Source organism: Odontesthes bonariensis, chromosome 22 (genome assembly GCF_027942865.1).
Source record: "Odontesthes bonariensis isolate fOdoBon6 chromosome 22, fOdoBon6.hap1, whole genome shotgun sequence".
NCBI classification, from domain to species: domain Eukaryota; kingdom Metazoa; phylum Chordata; class Actinopteri; order Atheriniformes; family Atherinopsidae; genus Odontesthes; species Odontesthes bonariensis.
In genome coordinates this window covers 17,491,569-17,519,380 of record NC_134527.1, presented here as the reverse complement: position 1 = coordinate 17,519,380, position 27,812 = coordinate 17,491,569, and the positions used below count along the sequence as shown (strand labels likewise).

General features: G+C 39.7%; 2 protein-coding genes across 3 annotated transcripts in view; one reads left to right on the top strand and one right to left on the bottom strand.

Annotated features, from left to right (window-relative positions):
* nedd4l (NEDD4 like E3 ubiquitin protein ligase) overlaps window positions 1-3,595 on the bottom strand; it is a 44,189-nt gene extending 40,594 nt beyond the window's left edge. For both annotated transcript variants that reach the window (XM_075455121.1, XM_075455122.1), the window contains exons 1-2: window positions 3,263-3,595; window positions 33-106 (exon numbers count right to left, since the gene is read on the bottom strand). In XM_075455121.1, coding sequence (XP_075311236.1) covers window positions 33-106; window positions 3,263-3,307 — 119 coding nt within the window. In that variant the 5' untranslated portion in view covers window positions 3,308-3,595. The remainder of the gene's footprint in view (window positions 1-32; window positions 107-3,262) is intronic.
* Window positions 3,596-8,546: 4,951 nt separating this feature from the next.
* Window positions 8,547-26,964, top strand: prlra (prolactin receptor a). Its single transcript, XM_075455320.1, has 9 exons — window positions 8,547-8,676; window positions 14,902-14,992; window positions 15,922-16,054; window positions 20,600-20,769; window positions 21,356-21,522; window positions 21,703-21,844; window positions 22,060-22,156; window positions 23,067-23,136; window positions 23,251-26,964. The coding sequence occupies exons 2-9, from the start codon at window positions 14,920-14,922 to the stop codon at window positions 24,337-24,339; spliced, it is 1,941 nt and encodes a 646-aa protein (XP_075311435.1). The 5' UTR covers window positions 8,547-8,676; window positions 14,902-14,919; the 3' UTR covers window positions 24,340-26,964.
* The last annotated feature ends 848 nt before the right edge of the window (window positions 26,965-27,812 follow it).

Genomic DNA, 27,812 nt, shown 5'->3' with positions numbered 1-27,812 from the left:
TGGTGGATCCTCAAGAATCCTGTGACACTGACCTGGCGCCAATGATGTCTTTCTTCGCCAGATCAATTCCTGCGATGACCTTAACCCGCAGCACTCGCGTTTCATGCTGCAGAAGAAAAAGATTATGGAAATGATGTAATCAAACCCATGGGAAATTTTCTCAGTGCATCACTATGAACCCACCTGAAATACTTTTACAAACCTGCCTTTTTACGTTATAAACTTTGGCATCCATTTATTGAAGAACCTCTTTTAGAATAAAGCTATTGGAAATTTAGTCAAACCACCTGCTCTACTTACAGCCTCGAGCCTGTATCTCTAATTCACTGTGAGCTAAATTAAAATCACTGACGCACTGCTTCTTCATAAGTGACTGAGCGGGGTTAATGACATTTACATTAAGCCTGAAAACAAAGTTTGTTTTAGTTCAACTTACAGCTGCAGTTTCTAATAGGAGAGTGTCCAGTGGGGGAATGGGAACCCAGGCCATCCCACAACCAGGCTGTGGGATGAAGTGCTGCTGTATGTTTACCTCATAGCCACAGGATGTGCATTGTCTCATGAAATGTAGGCCCACAACTATACTTTACTATACTTGTGGGAATTAAATTATATGGTTCCTTTAGGTGTTTTGCTTGTCTGTCGGAAAGATGCAAAAAAACAAAACGCTCATTTTCGAGAAACTTCAGGTGGAAGAGGTGGATCAAAGCAAGAACCACCAGTTTGGTGCAGATCTGGATCACTTACTTTAAGATTGCGAGCTTCGACTTTGGCGGAGAACCGTGCCCTGTCTGTGACATTCTAGTTTAACATATCGGATAAGGTGCATTTCAATAATTAAAAAATAAATAAATAAATAAGAATAGAAATGAACAATCATTTCAGAATATTTCTGATAACATTAGGTAATGTCAGAGAGACAGAGCAATATGACGCTGTTTATCTGGTCAAAAAAAGCAAAGACACTATATTTTGAGTTGGATCATTTAATAAAGATCATTCCCAGTACTGATCTAAATGATAGCAATAACCTTAGTTTTAGGAATATGAATATAAACTCGTAGGCTTTGGTACATCTATCCAGTTCAAAGTGCGTGCATTATCAAAAAATTAATTTTAAAAAATGAGACATAAATAGAAAATTATTTTGCATCTTGCTGGAAGTGACAGCGGAATCTGCTATTAAAGTGTTACTCCGGAGTAGATTCAACCTGGGGTCATTTGAACCGTAATATCCAGCCAAGTAGCCCACCCGCAGTTTTTTCGATATTGGCTGAACATCAGCTGAGTTACTGAGTTATCCCGAATAGCTTCGTACAAGGGTTAATGGATCCTGGTCCGTATCTCCAAAATTACCACACTTAAATCACATGCCATGACACCAAACTTCTACAGTAGTACAAATATGGTCTGTACTCACCAAACGATGCATTTGGAAGTTTGTACATAGTCCAGGAGTTTATTATTATCAACACAAGCCTGATATCTTCTCTGCAACTAAAGCTGCGTCGACTTCACTTCTGGGAGCTGGGAGCTTCAAAATAAGATGAGGGTTGATCTACTACTGTAGACAACAAAGTATATGCTATATTCTACATGTTTTTTTATTAATTTTTATGTTTTAGAGTTGTGAAGTTATTTTATCAATGGAGAAATTGAGCAGCCTTGCTTTGTTGTCTACAGTAGTAGATCAACCCTCATCTTATTTTGAAGCTCCCAGCTCCCTGAAGTGACGTCGACGCAGCTTTAGCTGCAGAGAAGCTATCAGAATTGTGTTGATAATAATTAACTCCTGGACTATTTTCAAACTTCCAAATGCATCGTTTGGTGAGTACAGACCATATTTGTACTACTGTAGAAGTTTGGTGTCATGGCATGTGATTTTAGTGTGGTAATTTTGGAGATACGGACCAGGATCCATTAACCCTTGTACTAAGCTATTCGGGATAACTCAGTAACTCAGCTGATGTTCAGCCAATATCGAAAAAACTGCTGGTGGGCTACTTGGCTGAATGTCACGGTTCAAATGACCCCAGGTTGAATCTACTCCGGAGTATCACTTTAAGAGCAACACCAATACTTTGGATTTTTTAAGAATTTCGAATAAATACGTAAGATCTCTTAATCATCCATCTGAATCATTCAATAAATGTCCATACCTCTTAAGCCCCGTACACACACGTCGCTGCTATTTACTTGCTCAGCGAGTGAAGTCAATAGAATGTCTATGTGTTCACGCGAGGCGAGGAGGCGAGGAGAGCACAAGCGATGCGATGTGGGCGGATTCCGAGATGAACATATTTCAACTTCGAGCGACGCGAGTAAAATCGAGTAGCCAATTAAAATGCAGAATACAGATTATTGACAGGTGACGTTCCCCCAGTGTTCTCCAAACAGTGGCCACCCAACTTCTACACACCAAGTCAGCAAAAGCACCCAAGCGAGTGGCGAGTAGGCGAGTGAGCGAGTAGCTAGTAAATAGCAGCGACGTGTGTGTATGGGGCTTTACTATATCTGACTGCGTCCCTACTATCTGACAGGTGATGTGACAGCTGCTCCATAAAAATTTTTTAAAAGACTGTTCTGTCACCGAGTGCTACTTTAATGTGGACCCGTGACTCTGATGCTATCATGTGAAAACGTAACATCTGCACGGCATTATCAAAACTACATAATTTATGTAAGTTTTAATTCAAAGTCAATGCGGAGTCCACAAATCGCGTAGATTTAGACCTCATTTGACAGTGTAAGCCTCAGCTTCAGCTCTCACACTCCATTCGGGGATAGTACAACATCAATAAGCTGGGACTACGACCAAGTTGGGTTTTTACGTTTGTCATGGAGGTTAGTTTGTAATGTCATCTAGCCCCATGTGCAAGAAATTTAAATATTTCGCCCGTGCACATCTGAGCTCCAACACAGCACTAGTTCAGCTACAAGTAGTCCGTACATTTAATGTAATGGAGGATGCTGTAAGGCTGTAAAGCGATGAAGTGGACGGTTTCATTTCTAGACTCAGCGGACAAAGTGATAAATTGCTTATAAGTAGTTACTCGTTACTTAGCAAAATGTTAGTAAACTGATAGACAGGGGCAGGAAACTGACAGCTGCCTGAACACTACAACGGAATGTTGCCGTTGGTGAGGACTTGTTAGCTTTACAAACGGCTATCCGTTAGCTATGTCTGACTGAACCCCTCCTGACACTTAGCAATGACTTCACTGTGCAATTTCATAAAAGAATCATTGCCATTGAAGCTTACCTCGTCTTCTGAAAGTCCATATATAGGTTCGTAATTCGCAGCCATATGGCCTGCGGTCCACGATATACACACAAAAACAAGCCGCTTTGCAAAGCTAGCTAGCTAGCCTTGAACAATAAAGTCCCACTTTCCTCTCTCTGCCGTGCGGTGGTGGTAAAGTCCACAATTAGATCAAATCCTTGGAACGAATCGGGGATTGATTCACAGCCAATCAACGTAAAGCACGCCAGTATGGTCCGTCCAAGACCCAACTTGGAAGTGAAGAAATAGACAATAACTAAATTGTCTCTACTGAGACAGATCGCTATTGTCAACTCTAAGCTTAACACCAAATGTTGTGACACTTGACTTCCTCCTGAAAGCTCAGCCAATCGTTTACAGATTACGTATGACTGCTCCCATGATGAACCAATCAACTGCATTGTAAATCCCCCAACGTTCCCAGACGCCCAATTAAAAAAGAGGGCGTCAACTGGAGGCTGTCGTGTGTATTTTTTTAGTTAATTTTAGGGTGATTAAATATAATTCTCTTTAAAACGACAACGTTTACAATACAGGGATTTTAGCATTAGATATTACAACGTGTAGCACCACAGCTATTTTATTATTTTGCTTTTTGGCACAATGGTCTCATGGAGATCTTGAGCACTTTCGTGATGTGGGCGGGGCTTATGGCAGAGAGCCAATCACAGGCACAGAGTAAACCGCATATCAAACTTCACAACCCCAGGTTCATGAAATTAGAGTCTGTATGAGTTTAATTTTACACTTGTCTCAAGCGCAGTGACTGTATGGTGTTATTTTTAAGTAATTACTCTACCAAATGGAAAAGTTAGCTTTTTTAGAAAATCTGTCTCTAAATAGTAATAGACCATGATTTTATGTTGTTAATCTTCAGGTTTCCAAATGAATGAGCATGAGCTAGTCACGTAGACCAAGTTAAAGACCAGGTTAAGTTGTGCTGCCGCACAGAAATGAGAGATTTAAACAAGGAGCAAAGACACTGAGAGGGACGTTTAAGCATGTGTTTTGTGCTTCTCTCAAAATTTCCACAAAAAAGCATGAACCCATTGCCCTCCATTTATTTGATTTGATTTGATTGTTTGTTTATCTCTTCCCTTGAAGTCTATGTCTCAATTAAATGAGTACTTACAACATAAATGATGTAATGCAAGGTAATTTCCAATTCCAGGAACTGTGTATGAACCATTTTGCACTAAGTTCAGCTGCCACAGCAAAAAAGTAGTATAAAAGTCCTTAGTATTAAACCAAAGTAGTTATGTTCAGGGGATCGGAAATTAGCGTTTCCCTAATTTACTGGAATCTAAATGCCACTTAAAAGTTTTTCCAGGGCATAAGTTCATAATTCTTTGAAAAGTTTTGCAAAACTTGGTGAGTGGTATTCACATCACTAACATTCAGAGCAAAAGTAAGTGCTCTGTCAAAAGATCAACACATATCCATTTGTTCAATGATGGATATAAAATCCACTCCAATTTTTTTTTGCCAATGCAAAATTTGATAAATAAAGAGTATATGACAGATAAACAATCAAAGTCACTTCTCAGAAACAAGGCCAAGCTTTTGGGATGGAACAAAGCACCAGCCTTTCACAGTGAACATGTGGTAAAGAAAAGTCTGAGATTGAGATTTTACACAGTAACAGAATGGTTTTATGCAAGAGGCAAATGGAAGAGAAAAATGATACCACAGTGTATCCAACCCACAGAGAAGCAAGGTGATGGGAATATTTTATTTTTGGGGATTTTTTGTCTTCACCCACGTTGGACACCTGCAACGAACTGACTCCACCCTGACTGAGGAAAGTAGTCCCCTGTTTTTCACAGACATGATCCACCCTCGATTTGTGGAAATCGATTAAGACTGCAACAGGATTATAAGCCTAAACACAAAGAACTACATGCAGACAAAAGAAAACCAAGGACTGTCATGGACTTTCTTCCTGTTCCCTCACCTTAACCCTACAGAGCATCTATTGTACTGCTTGACTGAGATCAAAGATGTGTTAAGGGGTTACGCCTGAAGCGTTTGAAGGAGACAGACATGACAGACTGATTGATTACATTGTCAGGATACATATGTGTATGTATGCAAACATATCATATGGAACACCTTTTCACAGGGGATAATATTTTTCAAGTGAAGCAGTTCCTTTTCCTACACTCTAACATAGCCGTTACACAGTTTCCAATGCTGCCAGACCATTAACGAATAATATTAACTATATCAATATAAATATGGATAGTTTGCATTTTTTAATTAACTATTTTATTTGTAGTTAAATCTTACTATGACATTAATCAACTGAGTTGGCTTGATTTTCCTTTCTTTTTTTAAATGAATCATTGGTTAAACTTCAGAGTTACTGAGTAATTGCAGCAACTGAGTTTGCAGAATGAATTCAGGAACTGCAGAAACACAAACGTTTCCCTGTTTAAATGTTTAATGGCATTCATATATGGCATGCCAAATTTTGCTGGTGGAGAACTTTTCCATCCTGGAAGGTCTATATTGATGTGTAAAGCTAAGTATTATTAGTATTATTTTTGTCAGTCACCATTGAGTACAACCAAGAGGAGCATCACATTCAATCACTTGATGTATTTTTTTTCAGAGATCCTTTGATAAATACATGACCCACCCTTAGCTGCTTAGAAAATGCTTATAATATATGACTCTTTGCTCGTTAAATTTCTTTCATGAGCAGCACATCTCATTTTCATTTAGTCAGTTCCCAAAGCTACCACTAAATGGCAGTATTTAGCCATATTCGCTGTGTGGCAAACCATGTTGGGCCGATCAAATGTCAACAAAAATCCCATGCTGGTCGCTGTTGTATTGTATACCTCTGAGTGTCGGTCGTGTATTCGCCCTGTTCTTTAGAAATAGTAAAGGTATGAACATACAAGCATAGGCATTAAAGCTGTAATACCAACACACACACACACAATGACATTTATTTAGAATGTGAGAAAAAATAGTTAAACAAAAAGAAGAGAATGGGGACATACATATCCATAAATGTTTGCTCTTGCATTCTCAAAAGAAAATTCTATAGAGGGCATCCATCAAACCTGGTCTTGCTCAAATGGTAACTTATCTTCTATCTTATATGGCTTGCATAGCGGGACTTTTAAATCAATGTCAAGAACAGATGGTCTTATTGTATAACATTACTGCCACTAAGTCGATCTGAAAAGGGGAGGGGTGGAGATTTCCCTGGCCATCACTGATAGAAAGCCATCATTCACTCTGCCCGAACACAGATTACGCACTGATAGCAGCATTTGTTGAACATATCAATGATATAATGCATCACTGCAAATCAACATATCAACAAGGAAAATCCTAAAAAGAAAACACACATGCTGTATTTTTCCAACGTAACATTTAAGACTTTAAGACAACATTTACATCAAATGTGGCTGCATTAAGACCTCCTCTTGATAAAGGTGAAGTAAAAATGACAGAACCACTACACATTGGATAACGAAGTTCACCTTCATGATCCATTTTATAGAGACCAAGCTTAGCTCAAAATGTTATTTTTTTCCTCCCTTTTATTGCAGTGCAGAGCATACACTGGTGCCCACACAATACGCTTTTTTTCCAAGAACTTCCACCCTCTCTGCCCTGCATCATTGAGAATGCATGTGCGTAGGTGTCTGTAAGATCTTTTTCGGTGTGGTGTCACAGGGCGTCAACACTATCAGCCAAAAGGAAGTTTCATTGAACAGACAATAATCGGATACACAAATCCCTAAAGATCTCTATGGGAATCTGTCTGATATCCCTCTATCCTACTCGCCGACTCTGAGTTTCCTTGGAAACAAAGTGCATCCTGAAGTTATTGCACCCTTGGGGATTTCTAACAGCTGCATTTTGTGTTTAACACATGGAAAACCTATGTTTTTAATGTCAAACAGCTCTCTGTCTCTCTTTTTTATCTTTATATATCCATAATCAGTGAGGTGAAATAGAAGTGAACTCCCACTCACACATTAATGCACAAACATGCGACAGTGTGTCAAATGCTTGGATATAATACTATGTTTACAGCTCTTAGTAAGAGGAACAAGTTAGGGGTAAACAGTGTTTTAACAGGGTATATCACTCTGGTTGTCACAATGTGTTTTACAATATTTGTAAAAGCAGAAGTTACTAAGGTAGCAGCGAACAGACACCATGTGCAGTCCTGAGGGGAGGTGACGTTTATTGTTTGCAGAGAAAAGGTCTCACAGGATATAGCCAACATAATTCTTTCTCCCTGTGATGACGATAATAACAGCAAAGGCATACTGTCCTGATTTTTTACAGGGAAACGTTTTAGATAGTGTTCTTGTAGTTGTTGCCACTGTAGAAGCTAGTCTCAGATAGGATAGCAGATAAGCAATGTGGTCACATTTTTTAAAAGGCTCCCGTGGACTCACACATCGGACCATTGTTTCGTCACCTGCGGCTCGAAATCACATTGCCATTCATTTTCTGGGGACTTGTCATAATCATTTGTAACCTTGTCCCTTATGGTAACACATATCAGTGATATTGTGAACCTAAATTAACCTAAACCTTTACTTTGTGAGGCTCCTTGATGGTCACTGGATGGCGTAAATTATGACGAGAGCCCACTGAAAAAAAGATTTGCATTACAAACCACATATCAAGGTATCATAACCGTACTTTAAAACATGACTTTGCCTTGATAGTTACATCATGGGGACCTGTTTGTTTGTTTTTTTGTCCATTTAATGAGATATCAGGACAGATAACTATTGCACACTGATGCATGGACCCCAGTTATCAGTTTTTCCCCCCACGTTCATTTGATGTACGATAGGAAGACAAACCAAATAAAATTGAAAAGATCTAGAAAAGATTGATTTGAAATCCCCATATTGGGACACATAGGAATTCATTTTCAAGCATGATCAGAATGAGATATAAGCAACCATAAAGGAATGAAAAAAAAGGTGCCCAAGTGGGACACAAAGGTAATGATAATACCAGTAACAAGTAACGAAACGACCTTAAAGAGAGTTTTAATGATGCAAAGTATCTGCAATACACAGTCACAATTTTTCAGCAACAAAGTATCCAACTTGTTTTCCCTTGTTTATCCTAAATGACCAACTGGTCTGGCGAGTCCGCGCTCAATGAAAACCCGTCTTCTTTGGCAACCTGAGTTGTGGGCGGCGCTTCCGTGGAGGCTGAGCTCCTCCACCCCGCCCTCCTCGGAATCAGGGCTCTCTCAGTCCCTGCTCACTGTTTCTCCTCCGACGGGACGGTCGATCAGCCCGGGTAGCACGGGCTCATGTGCGCACTTCTCTCCTGTCATCACCGGAGACGGCTGCGGAGTCACGGAGGGGTAGATTAATAACACCTCACAGCCGCAGGTAAATCAAAGACACAACTCTTTTTTTAATTGATATTTTCTGGGCCGGGTTGAATAGCTGCACAGCATTAGAATGGAAATATTTGGGATAATGACAGGTTGGGACTTTGTTTTCTTCTCTGTTACGGGAGGTGCAAAAGTGCCAGCAGCCCTAATGGGGTGAAGAGCTCCGGCCTCATTAGACTTAAGCCAAGTTGGGAAGAGATGAAAGAGGCCATGACCTTTACAGCACCAGAATGATCATCTCAATACTGGATTATAATGTTAGTTGGCTGAAGCTTAGAGACTCTTTCCGCTTTTAGGCTTTATTTAACCTCAGTGTTGGTACTGCATGCGGTGATTATTAGACCGTTCAGCTTTAAGCATGAAAACAGGTGGTTTAATACATTTTAAAGCAGCACTTTGTTGTTGTTTTTTTTACGATGAAAGGTTTGCTATCATTAAAACTGTGTTTTTATTCATTTGAATTCTGAAAAGTGCATATCACTTTGCCCAGTTCTTAAGGTGTGCCCGTTTGTTGTCGTTGTGTCACTCTTGACCAAAAAGAAGAACAGTAAAAGAAAAAAAGAAAATACTGATTTGATGCAAAAGAAAGTGCAGTGTGTATTCCTCAGTAAAACCCATATCACATGACAGGTATGATATCATACATGTGTTAACAGTGGCTGGAAATGCATCCCTTTCTGAAGGCTGAATCTAAATCCCTTTAGATTCAGATTGTTTTTCTTTTCTTTTCTTAAAAAAAGAAATCAGTAATTTGTGCAGCTACTTTATCCATTTTCACCAGGCTGAAGTGTTCTTTCAGAAAAACCCTTGAAGGGATTTCGCCTCCATCTCAAACACAGAAACAATATTTGTTGTTTTGGCCCATAAATTCAGTTGTTCGCCTTATATTAATAACCTATTTCTTCTCTTCAGTGCGGACAAGGATCAGTAGGTTTATTGTTGCAGGTGAAGGGTTTCTTTGTCGTCCTTGAAGCTGGGGTTTGTGTTTTTTTTCATTTGTTTGTTTCAATCTGAGTACTTCGACACAAGCGGGCACATAATGTCTTGGTTGGTCATTAAAGGACAGTAAGTGTGACTTCACAGGAAACACATTAGAACGCAACAATGAACCAAAAAGTGTTGCGACTGCTGTAGCTGAAAGCTACTGTTTTGTTTGCAAGGGAAAGAGGCTGATTTTATGTTTGAGCACTGTTTTTTTTAAACCCCTTTTGCTCAATGACAGTGTGTTTCTAATCCTTCCATAAGGAGAGCATATATTATATGGAGCAAAAGGTGGCAAATTGTGTCCACCTACAGTGCATACTGTATGTCATTTGGTGGTGAACTTGGATCCTGTTTGTCAGTAGGTCTCACAAAAGCAGCCTTTGTCATTTCATGATATCCATTTTAAATATGATTACTAATACTGAATCTACTCAGTATATATTTCTAAACATTGCATGTATTTTCCATTAGTGAAGTACAACAAGTCTAAACCCAGAGCAGACCATAGCGTCTGAATTAATTTAGAACACAACCACTTAATGGGAAAAACTGACCACGAGTAACTTCAATAATAGCATTTGTCCTGACAATAAAAACGAAATCAAGCACATCAAACATTTTTTCTTGTTAAATTCAGGTGTCCATGTAAGCAGTTTGTTTGCAGTTCAATTACTTTGAGGCCTCTTGCTTTGTTCTCTGTTGCTCTATATCCTTGACTACCCACATAAGACAAAGAAATTCCTCGAAAGGCCTCTGTGATTCTGTTCAAACCAGTTTTATTACAATACCAGGAACTGCAAGTCTGTTCCTCTCTCAGCAGGATTCCAGGTTAAAGTTATGATATGGGAGATCTTTAAGTCATTTCTGATAACAGTTGTACACATTCCAGCTAAACTGTGCAACAATTTGTACCCAAAGTTAGAAATAGTCGTTTATTGTATATTTACACTCAAAGGGACATTACTAGATTAACTTTTGTAACAATTAACCACATTTCACGCATGCCAAACCTGCTGGTTCACATTATATTTACTCTTTCGCTGTCTAAATGCTGAATCTTTCACATTAGCTTTTTTTTATGTGCTCTAGACGTGAGTTAATGTAAAAGTTGAGGATGTGAATGTGCCGTAAATCATTGAGGATATATCGTGTACTTTGGTGCTTGTTCTCTTTAACTTTCGAGAAAATCGAAACGAGTTCTTCGAAACACGACTGCTGTGACTCAACTGTGTTAGTCAGCCCTCGTGTGCAAGAGAAAGAAACTTTCCTTACTCATCAACAACGTCCCTTACTTTGCGATGGTGGGCTCTTTTTTCTGCATGTCTGTTACATGCCAATGCCAGACAATGCCTCACTACTCACATTTGCTCTCGACATGTAATTTGACACATCCTCTTCTCAGCTTTTAAAACTGAGAGGCATTATCAATCAATAGTCTGAATTTAGGTCTGATCCTGTTGATGGCCTGACTAACAAATTTTTAAATATTTTGTATGTTCTGCTCTCTACAATACACTGAGAAACAATGAAAAAATTAACATACGGGTTATGAATTTTTCATCATACTGGTTTTTATTCACCTCAACGCACAGCAGACACTCTACATTTTCAATCCTTTCTTTTCTTTTTAGACAATAACGTTGGATGTTATCTCTTATTCATGGTTCATGCACAGAAACTCTTGGGTATCACTTTGGAAACATTTTACTCTCAAACTTCATCCTTTTAATGCCAAAGATGTTTTCTAGACACTGTGCTCAGGTACCCCCACATTCCATTAAGTTTATGTTTTACGTGTTTGTGTTTATGCATTTAGCAGACGCTTTTATCCAAAGCGACTTACAAATGAGGATATAACATTACAGTTAACATCAAATCTAACAATAAGCTACATAGAAGGAAACCTCGAGTCAGACTCTGTCAGAGGTGACAGGGGTGACAGTGTAGAGATAGAGTGCAGGCATAGAGGGAAGTACAGAAAGAGAAAGCGCAGTAGAGGGAGTAGGTTAACTTAAGTCTAAGTTGGTTAAATGTTGTGTATATGCTGTTACTTGTGAACCACTTTCTGATGTGCGCATGTATAAAATTAAATGTTTGATAGACAAGGTCCCCATTTTTGCTCTTGCATAACATAATCAGCTTGGTCGCACATGCTACCTATTTTCTCAATGGTGCGCCTAAAAAAAATCTCAGGTTGCACCGGTGCAACCTTATCTGACTCCCGCCTTCTGGGACGATATGATTTCAAATGGGGCTATTTTTTCTAAAACTCTTGCATGTGATTGGATGAAGAATCTGTCCGTCATCTTGACTGACACGCCACTTCAGCCACTCCCAATGACTCAACCCCTGACGTAGCTCAGAGCAACCGGTGAATGTACTGATATATATATTTAACCCAACTACAGGAGTTGGCCATCCGAGGGGCATGTGACTGCAATGGATGATAGTCCATAAGACATTGAGTCATGAGTTTGAAGCCCTTAAAACACTTGCAATTTTAATTTAGATTTTCTTTTTATTTAATTTATCTTGAGATGTTTTAAGTTTAAATTTCAGGTCAGTGAAGCACTTTAAGCACAAACACTTTTTCAGTAAGTTTCAGTAAGTAGTTAGTAAGTTAAGTTCAGTAAGTTTGTAGAATTGTGCTTCAAATAAAGAACTTTATTTTGACCAGATTGCTAGTTAATAGACATATATGGACAGCGATTTTAAAATAAATAAATAAATAAAGTGAACCTGTAAAACTGCGGTGTTAAATGCAATGCGTTTGAAAATTTGGGTGCACCTAACTTTTGTGCTGATGCACCTAAGAAAAAAAGTTAGGCGCACCAGTGCAACCAGTGTAAAAAGTTAGTCTGGAGCCCTGTGATAGACATAATAGCATAAGATCCATACATTGCTAAATAGATTTAACACCCACACCATTGCCATTTGTGTGGGAGAAGGTTTGCTTTGTTGGCTGGCACCGTCCCAGCTTAGCAGCTTATTCAGTTTGGGCTTTTGCTTACGTAAGAAGGCTATATGCAGCAGGAGGCTAATCCAGTACCTTGATCTTAATGCCAATTATCAGATCATGATGACATTACTAAGGCATCGTTAATGACGAGCTTGTAATGGTGTCTGTCTTTAAGTTCTAAAAGTCTTAGACTGAAAATATAGAAATATATCATCAGGCACATGAATGTCTAAGTTAAGTAAATGTCAGCCAACCTGCTGACATGATATGACAACACTCCCCATGCAGCTACACCTCTTGACAAGCCCGAACCTAGTGTGAAATTTACCTGGAGGCCTATATTGTGTTGCGAAATGCAGTACGTTAGATGCTTGGCACAATTTCAGAGCAGTCAAATTCAAGCTTTACACCACTTGTTGTTTTGACATTCCAGCAGTGGCAGAAGTACTCCGATGCTTTACGTAAGTTAAGCAACTGATATCATAATACAGTGAAAAAGTCTTTCACGGAAAATGTTAGGCAAGTTCAAGTTTGTAGAAACTGTGAAATGTTTGTAAGCAATATTAGAAATGTACTCAGTACAGAAAAAATGTGCCATGTGACCTTATACAGGTATTTGGTACATCAGTAGGTTATGTATTTATGTGAAAGTCAGCTCTTATAGTTGTAGTTGGTGGAGGTGGATTTAAATATTAAGAATTTTAGCAACTTTGTATCCAAAAAGTAATAGATCATTTTCATTATGAAATATATTTATGATTTTTTCCATTAATTAACTGTCAGTGGTTTGATGAACTATAGAGTTCATATCAGCTCAATCAAAGCTGTCAGATTGTTTCATGTATAACAAAACATTTTGTTTTGTGTGTAAAATAACTCACAATATTTCCCCTCTCTGTTGTAGGCATAAAGACTGTACTAAAGTAACTACCCCAGATTTTTATCGTAGAAGTAAAATGCTACAGTACATTGTAATATTCACCCGCAGTGATACATACACAGAAAACCCACAGACACTCCTAGATTTAAATGTTGTGTTGCTATGTTTGCACCGAGCTCATTGGTAGAGTTTTTTTCTGAGTGTGCGTGATGGAAACCATGACCACAAGGGAAGCTTTTGCTCCATGTTGTGCCATGCTGGTTGAACAGTGGGGACAAGCAGATCATAAACAATAGAAAAGATCCAAGTCAATAAATAATAGAAATGTTTTAGACACAAAGTATAGAAGTTACGGGTAAGGATGTTTCACGCTGGCTTTATTGAAATTTAAAGTCAGAAATTGTTCTCGTAAAAGCACGTCTTATACTCTGTTTCCTGATGTTTGTTCCAGTATTTCCACACCCCTGTTCTGTCTTTTATAATGCAGATAAGAAGCAAGTTGGAGAGAATCTCAGAAAACAGCCTGGCTTTGCATTCCTCTTCCATGAAATAGGTTTTTTGAGAGCCAGGAGCTTTTGAGGTGTCTTAGAAAATGCTAATTTGCCAGAAATTGTACTTAATTCCAGAGCATGCTTGAATAGGAATGGGACACAGCATGTGAGAGGGCATGTGACAGGTGTTTTTTTAGCTATCCTCCACGGCCCTGTTTAACCTATATTTTATTTTCTCTACCCTCTAATCTTCCTTCCTCCAGCTTCCCATCAGTTCAGAGATGAAGGGTCATGCTTAGTAGTTACTAATACTGCTTCGCGTGGCTGGTCAAATGTAGATTTACAAGTCATGTGGAGGGGAGTCTAAGCGATCATGAGTGATGTAAGCCAGCCTCCTGCTGTGCGTGTGTCTGTTGTGGGGCCCTAAGGTTATGCAACCATCTATAATGCATGTGCCAGCTGGTAGAGGTAGTCAGAAACTGAGAGGATGTTTTATAATCCCTAGTGAAGCAGCAAACAATATCAGTGGGATTTTTGTTTTTGTATTTGCTTTTTATTTACTCAGATTTTCTTCTTATGTCTGTTTCAGCCATGGTTTCTCTCTTAGCTCAGCTGAATGACAACTGTGCATATTTACTCCACCCTTTTTTTTCTGAGGTTTATTTATCTTCTGTATGTGCCTAGTTATACCTTCGGGGGCCTTAAGTCGATATTAGCATTCACATAATACTTTATTCCTAAACAAGACATGCCACATCAAGAAAACCTCACAGCTGCAAAGAGCAGTTTTCCTTGTGACTTGCTATAAGATGTGAATCAAACATTACAGCTTAAGTGATTTGTTAGGTGCAAAGTTCAGGTAGTTCCCCCATCCTCACCTGCCTTTGTTTGTTTTCCATTCCACAGCCAAGGCTTTGCGGTGCCATGATGAAGAAAGTTGGGAGAGTTATTCTGCTATGGTTGCTGCTTTTATTTATGCTGCATGCAGAGGGAACATGTAAGTGTGACATGCAGTTTACACTTGAAACAGTCTTAGTTTTCTGATGACAAATTAGGTCATCTGAATGGTTTTCTGTTACTTTATGTTTTTTCAATGTTGACTTTTATATCCCAAAGAGTAGCCATTGCATTAATTGTGATGTGGGTCCAATAAAGAAATGTACCAGATAGCCAGAAAAATGATTTTCTATGTGCTGTTTTCAACTCACTGGTTGAATATATTTTTTATACTTGTAAAAAGAAAACTTCAGAAAACTGATCGTTTCTTCCAAGTTTGTGAAACTGAATTGAATGTTTAGAAAGACCATATGTGTAACGGAACTTTTAATAACAGCTGAATGTCTGTGTCTGGATTACCTTTGACCAAAACATAAGCCCTTTTCACATATTGCAGCTTATCGCCGGAAAAAAAAAAATGTCCGCATTAACCCCTTACTGATGCTCTTTGGTAATTCAGACATGCAAGAAAAATCATCTGAGTGACAACAGTGTCATTGGTTAGTCAGGATTCGCATGGATGTGATGATTTAATGCTAGACGGTGGGCCGACCTGATGCTGGGAAGTGCAGCAACAATTGGTCATGACATCAGACAATTTAATTTATTTGTGCCTCTGCCTTCTTTCAAGGTATTAGATTTCCCTGTATCTATTTCTTTCAATACTTATGGAGAAAAAAATCTTAAGGTTTGTCTGTACTTGACTTTGCTTAAACACTTTGCGAAGTCACATGGTGAGTTAAGACGAATGAGAAGTGTCTTAACTTCTCTGGTGAAATACGAGTCACAGCTGCTGAACTGAAGTAACACTGTGATTTGTCTGCAGGTATTATTATGGTATATTAGTCACAATTCATATCAAAGTGCAGCCCATCTAGTATGCAGTAGTATTCGGTTTCATGTCCTGCTTTTTGTGCTGTGTGTCTTCAGGCTACAGCCTTCCAGGGAAACCCACGCTGAAGAGATGTCGCTCACCTGAAAAAGAGACCTTCACCTGCTGGTGGGAGCCAGGCTCTGACGGGGGGCTGCCCACAAATTATGCCCTGTACTACCGCAAAGAAAAGTGAGTGTCTCTCAGTTTCACATTTTAAGACATTCAGTTCAATCTGTTCTTTCTCAAAGGCAAGAATTAATGTGGAACAACTGCATGTGATCGCGGTCGCCTGTTTGTCTGTCTGGTAGATTTATCTGTCTGGTTATGCAAAATGTACCAAGCAAAGGTTTGCAAATCTTTGCAGAAAGGTGGAGCACGAGTAAATGATGAATTCATTCAAACTGAAGTGATTTGGCTCACAACTGGAAAAATTGCATTTATAAGGCAGCGGTATTGGCGGAGGTTGCTCTTCTTCGACCTTGAATTTTGTGTTTTCTTTAAATTATCTTTCCGATATGTAATAGTAGCACAGATAGATTGTCAGTATTTCACAGTTCTGTTGACGTAATTGTTAGAGGAACCCCTGATAAGCCCTGACAAGAAAAAAATCTCTTACTGTGAATTGCCAAATGAATAGAAGACACTCTAAAATGCAAAAGTTAGTGTATTACATATGTAGGTATTATTTTTATTAGTAATATTTGTTTATTAACATCTTATCAAAGCATGCAGTTACATAGTATCAAAATGATAAGAACGGGAACATCCCCTGAAGCAAATATCAGTATTGCATGTTTGGCACATCTTTTTTCTAGAAAACGAAGAAACTTTCAGTCCAGTTTAGTAAAGGCCTTTCTTTTGAGGCCTACCTCCAGATTTTCAATGGTGTTTAGTTTTGTGAGACCCTCAGAGCTGTCAGAATCTTACTCTGCCTGAGGTTGCACGTTGTGTTGTGGATTATTATGCCGTTACTGTTAGTTGCCCTTTCTCAGTTACACAATGATCTAAAGAGGCGTCTAAAGGAAAGAACTTTTCCACATAGTTTTACTCTGCTTCATGAGCGTCAGTCATTTTTATTTTTAGACTGCCGGGCAGCCAAATTCAGTTACTCATGGCTGTTTTTTTGTTGGGATGAGATTTGAGGTGTCAGAGAGCTTTAAAATGTGTATCACTTGAACCTTTCCTAACAAACTGGGAACAAACCATAACTCAACTCTGGAAAAGTTATCGGAGAACACAAATCACTTGAGGTGCCCAAACATTTGCATGGTCACATGCACCCTGGTGGAAGAATAAATGAGCATAGTTTCAAGGTAGCTAACACAATAGGATGCCGTCGTAGTGGTTCAGACTGAGGGTAGCAGAGGATAACAATTGTAAAGGTTTTTACGGAATTGGTTAAATATCGGTTGGTGACCATGGACTTTGAAATTATGATAAGAAACTGACATAGATGCAGTAGGACATTTTTGTTCAACAACAAAGTTTGATTCAATTAGCAAGGTTAAATGGTGAAAAGGAGGCTGAAGGAAACTGGGGTGCACAGTGAAAAGTATGAAGGGAGAGTGGCAGAGCAGATGCAGACGCTCTGTACAAAGTATTTGGAAAAGGAGGGGGAGAAGGTTAGAGTTGTATAAAGTATTAAATGACATAATTCCTCTTATTTGTTATAACCTGATGCTGACTAGATTCTCATAAAAGGCCTCCAGAAGACAACACAACTTTAGGATATTAGTGTTCTTAACCAAGACATAATCCATCACGCAACCCCATATAACACTTGCCACATAATTATTAGTAAATTGCTGCATCTATTTCCTGTAGGTTTGCAGATTTCTTTTCATTTTATCTTTGAAAATAGTCAGGCCAGCCAACAGGTACAGGTATATTGTTATCTAACTCTTGCCATTAGATTAAATACCTACAAAGAAAAAGGAAAAAAGCGGGAGTTTTAATTTATATGGTTGTGCTCCTGTTTTCTGTTAGTGCAAGTCAGCATCCTAATGATTCGTTTGAAAATATGTTTTAATCAACGGTAAAGCCTATAAGAGCTCTGGATGAATTATGATTTGTGGAAAGTGATATGACCCTTCTTATTCAGTTCCCTAACAGTTTTGTAAGTTATGTCTGTTCTCCCTCCCTCCCAGTTGGAGAGCCAACTGCATAGAAAACATTAATAGAGGTCAATATTCACTGCCACCCCATATGTCTTCTAATTTACTAAGAAAACAATGGAGCTAACTTTGCAGTGTCCACTTTTCTATAGTATTTCTGTACACTTTCATCCATCACTTTAAGGCTTTTTGTTGCTATTGTGAAAGATGTGAGGATTAGTAATATAAAAAAGAAATTAAATCAGTCTTAAAGCTGCAGTCTGCAGGATTTGTTGTTGTCATACGTAAAGTCCTACTTTTTGGCATTTTAAGAGTTTACACGATCTGTCAGAACGCTTGAAGTTGAAAACGGTGACCTCCGTAGTCGCAAAATGCAAGAAATGCTTATTTTTTAACCGAAAAATAAAAAGTTATTCAACTTCCTGTCCCGCCCCATCAAAACACATGAGAACTCGTGCACGTAGACGTGCACGCCAGATGAGCTTACACGACTCCTCATTCATCAACTCACCTGTCATTTGCGATCATGGAAGACACAGTAAGTAGACTAGCCCGTAATGAAGTTCAATAGTCCAGATAAATAAGCGTGGGGACGAGCCTACCTTGTATCGCGCGTGCACAATCGGTGATTGACAGGCAGCAGAGCCCAGCTCGTAAACCTGATTGGTTACCTTTTACCGGTCCGGTCTGCAATTTTGTAAACAAACCTGCTGGCTTTGGAGGGACCTAGCGGGACATATAGGGGACCTAGAGAACTCGGTTTTTTTTGTATTGGGGTATTTAATGTACTACTTTCAGAATCCCCGGACAGTTCCAGGCATTCTGCTTGAAAAAGAGTTGCAGACTGCAGCTTTAAATAACACTACTGACATGGTCCTGCTTTATCTTGTATCATCAGATTATAATTTTTTTTTAATAAAACATACATCTTCATGTTTGTACATGTTGACATTTTTCAAGGGTATTTCTTGAAAATCCTGTTTACATTATGAATGGCATAATGTATATAATGATATTATATACATAATGATATATATATGTATATATATGTATGTATACATCCTGTCGTACGTAAGCTTCCATTCTGCTTTCGTTTGCATTTTGACTTTCCCCCCTTTTTCTTATTTCATGATCAGTTGGAAGAAACCTTTGTATCTTCATTATGAAATCAAGTGGCTTGGAATTAAAGCAAGAGCAGTCCGAGACAGCGTATGTCCGCAAACTGTGAATGAGTGATCTGTATGGTAACTGCTTCTTATTTGGGCCATGCTCTGACACCCGCCAGTTATCATGCAAACCCTTAAATGAATTTTTGAGTAATTCTGCTGATAAACAGATGAACAAACAAATTAAACCAGCCACATACCTTTTTGGTGGAGGATAAAGTAGAGAGCAGGACCATATACATTGCTTTGAAAAATATTTTTACTGTAAGTAAAATAAATGTGTTTTGAAAACGTGAAGCAAAAACTATTCTAAACTGCTGAGCTGAATTTTTTGGACAGGTATGACACGCCTCTCTCAGCCGAAATGGCAGACTAGTTATCTATCTTTTTTTTAACTCACAAAAATGTCATGACTTTAAATCCATAGCATTTTCATCACTTCTCTTTTGTCATCGTTTGATCCTCCAATGCTTGAAGTAATATTCATGCTTCGAGCATGATGAATGATTCTCAATGTTGAGAATGATGAATAACGAGTTTGATACAGAAAGAGTAATGAAAGAAGGAATAGTTGGACTGCATTTTTTGTGAAATTGGCTTTTCAATTAATTAAATCACTTAATTATTTATGAAAATTTATCTCATTTCACAGCACTTTTTCCTCCCCACTTTGCTGCTTAGTATAGATTTTCGAGTATCTTCCCCTTTGTACTTTGATTTTAATCGCTTCCACATTGTATCTCCCATTGAGACCGCGGGATAGAGATTTTTCTTACATCTGTCAGTGCAGACACTGCCCACAAGACTCAGTTTTGTAGTAAAGAAAACACTTCTGAATTTTACAAACAAAAGTTCGGGTTTCAGTTTTCAATAACAAGTCTTTGACTTCCAATAAGGCATTTGTTTTCAGAGGGCGTTTCGAGTGGATGAGAGTAATGCAAGAGGAGGCTCACAGTTGCAATCGTTCTGCTCTCCGAGTCCCCTTCTCAGTCAGGTTCAGTTGCTGCTCCAGCAACAAGGATGTTTCTGTCTAATCTAAACAAACACTCCAGGTTGTGTTCATTAAAGCACCTGGGGCTATTGGGATCTGAACCGGCAGTGATGTACTCCTACAAGGCACATCAGCTGAGCTATTTTCAAAGTCTTCTTGTGCTGGAAACATTGTAAAGTGCAGTAAACAGGATTAAAATCCCATAAATAAGTTGTTCTCTTATCTCTTTTGTCATAGTTAATTGCTCCGTCAGTTTTTTTTAAAGTATTTGAATGAAAGAAAATGTGCCCCTTCATTTATCTTTGAACCATCCTCTCATCTCATCTTTCCCACACACACATAAACACACCCCCTTGCAGAGTTTCAGAAATTGTAGCATGAATGATACAAACTATTTTTCCAATGTAACAAAGCAGTATACAGACCCTCTCAATTACATGCTGTTCTTCTGCCTCTCTAACAGCTCGGACACAGTGTACGAGTGTCCGGACTACTTCACGGCCGGGGAGAACTCCTGCTTCTTCAATAAGAATGACACGTCCATTTGGGTCAACTACAACATCACTGTGGTGGCCACCAACACCCTGGGCAGCACCTTCTCCGATCCTATTGACATTGATGTCGTCTACATTGGTGAGGGAAATGTGTTTGGGGCTATCGCTCATGAATTAACATGAGTGATTTAAGAATAAAGTTTAAAATTTAAAAATATTAAGTGTTGTACAGACTGTTGTTTATTTTGACTAAGTCACTGTATACACTATCCTGCTGGCACAGAATATAGCAGAATATACTCCCATACTGCTGTTTTATCCCTTTCAGTAATATTTTCCAAACTTTATACAACCCAGTAGTTCCATATATATAATAAGCCTGTTTAACCAAGAAAAGTTATATACACCCATATCTAAAGTAAAAGATATCAACCTCAGCATTTTTATTGTGTCTCTAAGTAGAGTTCTTAAAGCCTAAACATTTCTATCTATCTCTACAGTGTCATTTCTCACATGTCAACAAATATTTCAAAGGTCACTTCTGCAGTGTCAGAGTTCATCCATTTGAGGTGTTCATTGCTTTGCAGTAAAACAACGAAGGCTTTAATGACGCTCAGTTGCAATGGCTTTAATTGGGCTTCTCAGTGACAAACAGTCTTTCCTCTTGATGTCTTTTAATTCTCCCTTTTAGTCCACCCATTGACATTTTCTCTCTTCCTCTGCAGTCATGCCCAATTCTCCAGAGAATGTAGCAGTGACTGTTTCGGAAGACAAAGGCTGGCCCTTCCTTCGAGTGTCATGGGAACCGCCACCTAAAGCTGACACCCGCTCGGGTTGGATCACCCTCATCTACGAGCTTCGCATCAAGTTGGAGGGGGAGGATGAATGGGAGGTAAACAAGTTATTGCATTTGCAAACAGAGTGTCCTGGTGGTTAGAATATTGGCCTCTGGTTTAGCTCAAACCCCAGGCTGAAGGACGAGCTGATATCTCACGACATAAAAGTTTAATTTGTTTGTTTGCAGCTGCAAGGACAGACTTGACTGTGTCATTTGTGTGTGTTTCATTCACAGATGCACCTTGCGGGCCAGCAGAAAGTGTTTAACATTTTCAGCCTACGGTCAGGTGGTACATACCTTGTTCAAGTGCGCTGTAAACCCGATCATGGCTTTTGGAGTGAATGGAGCTCCACTACCTACGTCAAAGTTCCTGACTGTAAGACATCCACCAACAAACATCGCCTGTAAAAGATTAACCACATTTATTAAAGGTCAAGCTCAGCATTTTAGGAAATACAAGAACCAGTTTCTTGTTGAAAGGTGCCACTTTCATGTCCGTCCATTATATATATGAAGAAGTCAATTACCTTAATTGGCCAGTTCAAAAAGAATAAGCTTACGGCTGTGACATTGTTATAATGTTTCTTTCAGATTTTCATCGGGAAAAGTCAGTGTGGATCCTCATGACGATCTTTGCTGCCCTCGTCTTTTTCATTCTCACCTGGCTGATACACATGAACAGTCACAAGTAAGAACAGCCACGCCTTTCTTCTGAAGTTTATTTCTTCATTATGTGCACATTCACACTTATTAAAACCACAAACATCATTATCATAATTGTTCTATTATTCAAAATAATAATAATAAGTATTATTATTATTATTATTATTATTATTACATTGATACTAAGACAATGGAAATTTCTAACCTATTGAAACTCTGCTTATGGCTGAACTATTCCATTACCCTTAAAATAAAAAAATTACTTTTTTGTATTCTCATACATAAACTCTATGTTTTTATTTAAAAATATAATACAAGCAATACATATGAGATGATAAAACTGTTAGATTTTTATTGTTTTATGAAAACAATAAAAGCAAATGTTGCTCAAATGCTGTATTGTTCAACATTATTGGTGCCTGCACGGATGTAAAAGCCTTGTGCACTTACTGCTGTAACATCATGGATGCTGACAAGAAGTTTGATCCCTCTTCCCTTTGGATCTATGACATGATAGCCATTTTTTCTCCAAAGTCAAATTTTGACAGGACAGCCTTCCATTTCAATTTAGTCTATCTTAAATTCAGACCCAGAGAAGAAGGCACATTTCTGGATCTTGTTTATAGTGTTTCTTGTTTATATATCTTTCTTCTCGTTAAAGAGTTTTAATGTGAATTTATGAAAGCAGAGATGAACTACGTTCACTGACAGTAGTTTACAGAAGTATCCCTGGGCCCTTGCAGTGATTGCTATGACAGAATTGCAATTAATTATAATGCACGTCCACCTGAAAGCCTTAAGATTGCAGTTATTCAATACTGGTTTTTAGGACTGAGGTAGAGATATTTCTTTGGATTTTTACCCTTTTGGATTATTGATCTTCAAGTGCTGCTTACAAACCCTGACATGTATCTCTTGTTTTTTCCTGTGTGTAGTCTGAAGCACTGCCTTCTGCCACCAGTCCCTGGTCCTAAAATTAAGGGGTTTGATAAACAGCTTCTCAAGGTAAAGCAGCTACACAATCACTAATGTATTAACGCACACTGAATAAGAAAATTTCCTTTAAGTATTATTATTTTTACTCCTCTGTAACTGGGTCATTTATCTGTTTGTGTGTAGAATGGCAAGTCTGAGAGTATCTTCAACTCACTGGCGGTGTCTGTTTTCCCCCCAACAACATCGCCGAACTATGAGGACTTGCTTGTGGAATACCTAGAGGTGTATGTTCCTGAGGAGCGGGAATTGATACTGCAGGAAAACAAAAATCTACAAAATTGCTGCCTCAAATCTGGGAGCTCCACTTCTGATAGCGACTCTGGCCGTGGCAGCTGTGACAGTCACACTTTGCTCATGGATAAGTGTGGAGAGACAAAAGAGAAGGATTGGGTATCGGGTCAGCAGAGCGCTCAAGTGGCGACGGATGCACAAAGCCATGATGAAGTTCTGGAGGTCAAAGCGCAGACATATACTAATGATGATGTTGTTAGCCCTTATTTGTCCAGTGGGAGGGTGAAGACCTGGCCCTCTGTGTTTTCCCCACTGCCCCAGTACAGCTTACACCCACTGGATCAACCGAGGTCACTTGAAATGGCCAAACAGCACTGCCTTTCTGACAGCTTGTTCCCCCCAGGCTCCTTATCCTCCTACCTCGGTCAGCCTGGCCACAGCACCAAAGGGGGTCTCGGATCAAACTACATGGAATTTAGCTTCAGCAACCAGCAACCTAAGCTAGTCTATCCCCAGAGAGAGATCCATCAAAAACTCCAAGCCCACAGTGATATTAACATCTCCCACACTAGCTGCAAAGGTGCACCTGCCGGTCAACAGCTGCCCACACTCCACTCCACTGAATATGTTGAAGTCCAGACAGTGAATGAGGAGGACATGGTGCTTCTCCATCCTGTTTCATGTCATGGAAAAGTCTGCTCCGAGGTGCACCAGACTGAGGACTACAGCAAGGTGAAGGGCATGGACAATGACAATGTGCTACTGCTGTTCCAGAGCAATGTGATGGAAAAACAGGTGGACATGTGCCCTGTTGAGAATCAGCTGACAAGAGAAGCAACAATGAGCAGCTACACGGCATCCATCACCACCACTCCACAAAAGCCTACAGCCTGCATTCACACTGCCCTGCCAGTCCTGGATGAACAGGCAGCCAATGGTTACGTTGACACTGCCACTATGTTCACTGTGTCCTCTTACTAGGCACTGCAGAAATCCAACTGACAACTGCGAGATGCTGCAGGAGGCATGCTTTAGGCATGAGAACAGAGCCACAAAACAAAAACCACCAACACTGGATGACTCCTTCAGACACTGACAGCAAAGCCAACATTTTGCAATTGCAGAATAACCAATATAATTTTTCATCATCTTATGATAAATATGACTTTAACTGATTATTATGCCGTAACACTGATTTTGAATAGCGATAATAATTTGCTTGAATGTTTAAAAAAAATCCTCTTTATTCAACTTAATTAAGAACATAATTGATTATATATTCTAAATCATGTGGTACTAAATATTTCTCTTTTGATTATACTATAATGAGTTTCCCTTACCTCTGCAGAAAACTAGATTTTAAAGCTGCTTGCCTCATATAATGAAGTCTAGCTTTAACAACAAGCATCCTCATCTGTACAGTGGCTCTGCAATGCAGTTGGTTTCATTTTGCTGGAATTGTATGGGTCCACTCGTGCCCTCAGTGGGTAAGGCCTTTGCAAGTCAATACGTAGTTGTTATTAATGATCATGTTTCTTGCACAATGATATGTTTAGTTCTGCTGATGGGAGTGGTGTCTCCCCGTATGACAATTTAATGGTTTGATTAGTATGATAACGATGTAAATAACATCGCTAAATGACAGATCGCTTCTACCAGGTCACACTGAGAGGGTCTGTGTCGAAGCCACGTAGGCTCACCACTGGGGTTCCCCAAGGTTCGGTCCTGGGTCCTCTTCTTTTCTCCCTCTACACATCATCTCTTGGTTCTGTCATCCACTCCCATAACTTTTCCTACCACTGCTATGCAGACGACACCCAGCTGATTCTGTCTTTTCCCCCTTCTGACACCCAAGTGGAAGCACGCATTGCTGCGTGCCTGGCAGACATCTCGGAGTGGATGTCGATGCACCACCTTAAGCTCAACCTGGACAAGACTGAGCTGATGTTTCTCCCGGGGAAGGCCTGCCCATTCAGAGACCTGGCCATCACCATGGATGACTCTGTGGTGACATCAACCCGGACCGCGAGGAATCTGGGTGTGACCCTGGACGACGAACTGTCGTTCTCGCCAAACATCGCATCAGTGACCCGTTCCTGCCGATTCCTCCTCTACAACATCTGGAGGATTCGCCCCTTCCTCACCGACAAGGCAGCACAGGTGCTCATCCAGGCTCTTGTCATCTCCCGCCTGGACTACTGCAACTCCCTCCTTGCTGGCGCCCCGGCTTCTGCCATCAGACCTCTGGAGCTGGTTCAGAAAGCTGCTGCTCGTCTGGTGTTCAACCTCCCCAAGTTCTCCCACACCACTCCCCTTCTCCGCTCTCTACACTGGCTCCCTGTAGCTGCTCGCATCCAGTTTAAGACTCTGGTGCTAGCCTACAGGGCAGTGGAAGGAACAGCTCCTTCATACCTCCAGGCTATGGTCAAGCCCTACACCCCCGCCCGACCACTTCGCTCTGCGGCCACCAGGCGCCTGGCTGCCCCGTCACTCAGGGGTCCCTGCGCACGATCGACACGGTCACGGCTTTTCTCTGTTCTGGCACCCCGATGGTGGAACGATCTCCCGACTGATATCAGGACAGCTGAGTCGCTGCCCATCTTTCACCGTAGGCTGAAAACCCACCTCTTCAAGAAAAACTACCCTGAACCTACCCTCTTAGGACAGCACCTGCGCCGTCCTAGTTCCTTACGCACTTATTGTCTCCTCCACCACTGGCACCCTCTATATTTTCATTACCCCCTACCCGAACCAGGGTTTGAATCCCATTCCTGCTTTTCTTACCTCTTTTATTTCTTCCCCTACCCGAACCAGGGTTTGCATCCCCACCCTGCTGTGACTGGTGTGCAGTTGGTGAGAGGCTGGTTGGTTATCGCACTTACTCTAGCACTAGTTTTGCTCTTAGCTGTTTGGTATTGGAAGGAAATGCACTTGTGATTTCTTGTGACCTGAAGTTCTTTTGCCTACCGATGTTGAACGCACTTATTGTAAGTCGCTTTGGTTAAAAGCGTCTGCAAAATGACCGTAATGTAATGTAATGTAACATGCTTTGTTTTTTACAAACATCCCATCTCAACTCATTTGAATACCAGTGGGAGATTTTTGGACTGATATGTTAGACAAGGCTCCTTCAAACATCAGAACACCAAATATGGTGTATGAGGAAACATTTTTGGAAGATTTTGTGCCCTCCTACTGGTTAGGTTCCAAAGAGAGACTCATTTCAGGATGCTTTACGCTGGCTTATGTATGTGTGCACATTTGTGTGTGTGTTTAACATGGGAATCAAAAACAGACTGAAAAAGTGAGGGTGTATAGCTCTGTTTGTCATTCAGATATGATTTTTATGTACACACATTTAACGTATTTTTAAAAAAAAAGATAAAGGTGTTTCTACAAAGGTTAGTTTTTGATGGGAAAATGGGTGATGGGTGTTGTGATGCTTGGTTGTCCCTGTGCAACGCGTTACTGTTTTTGTGTATTTAAATGTATCTGTATAGCATAACATGTTCATCATTTACAGTGCAGTTTGAAAAAGCCATCAAATCTTTGTGGAAAGCTTGCTGTAAAAATCATGTTTATAATAAAATTCAAGAAATACTGAAATGGAATACTGTTTATTTTGTATCTCAATACTGAAAGCGGCATGTCTGTCATTGTTACTTCGATGTAATTATAGCTAATGCTTTAAAAAATGCTGATCTGTGTCTGACTTGTAGACTCAGATACGAAGAACAGCCTGTTTCACTGGCAGAAAATGGAAAATAAATTTTTTTTGGGGGTGGTTTCAGATCAGTCACTAAATAATTTAGATTTGCAGATTTGCAGGTATTCTTTTGACCATTGCACTGTTGCATGACTTTGTTTGCTATCACTGTTGGACAGATGGCCTCATGTTTCACTCTGGAATTTTCAGATGTAGAGATGAGTTCATGGTTGATTCAGGTGCTGTTTACACATACCCGGGTATTTTGATAAACGCATATTTTCTAACCTTTGTTTGCAAAAATAACTAGGTGCACACAGCCCCGTTTAAAAAAAAAACACATCTACATTGATCCGCATAAATACGCTATCAAGAACTGTTAAATTACACCAAGCATGACGGTGGCAGTGTTAGAACAATGGGCCTCATGCAAGAACATTTTCGTATTTTTATTCTAAATTTCTCTTACTTTTTTCGTAAGAAGGTCTCGTACGAACACGCCACGTCAGATTCAACAAGCGCTCTTAACTTCGGAAAAAGTGTGTAAACGACCTGCGTAAATGATGAATCCCACGTGTGCGTATATAATTGCACGTGCACGAGAATAGTAGATTTGCATACTCCACGCCCAAAATGATACCATATAAGGCTGTGCTTCCTCTGTCCTGTGCCAGGAAGTGTTCAGTGTTGAGTCATGAAAACGGCATCAAGGAGCAAAAATAACAACTTTACGGGCTCTGAGATTGAA

Excerpts from the sequence above, each read along its gene's own strand:
- prlra (XM_075455320.1), top strand. The coding sequence starts at position 14,920 with ATGATGAAGAAAGTTGGGAGAGTTATTCTGCTATGGTTGCTGCTTTTA. Across the intron at positions 16,055-20,599 it reads CTGTACTACCGCAAAGAAAA|CTCGGACACAGTGTACGAGT; the intron begins GTGAGTGTCTCT and ends CCTCTCTAACAG. Across the intron at positions 22,157-23,066 it reads ATACACATGAACAGTCACAA|TCTGAAGCACTGCCTTCTGC; the intron begins GTAAGAACAGCC and ends TCCTGTGTGTAG.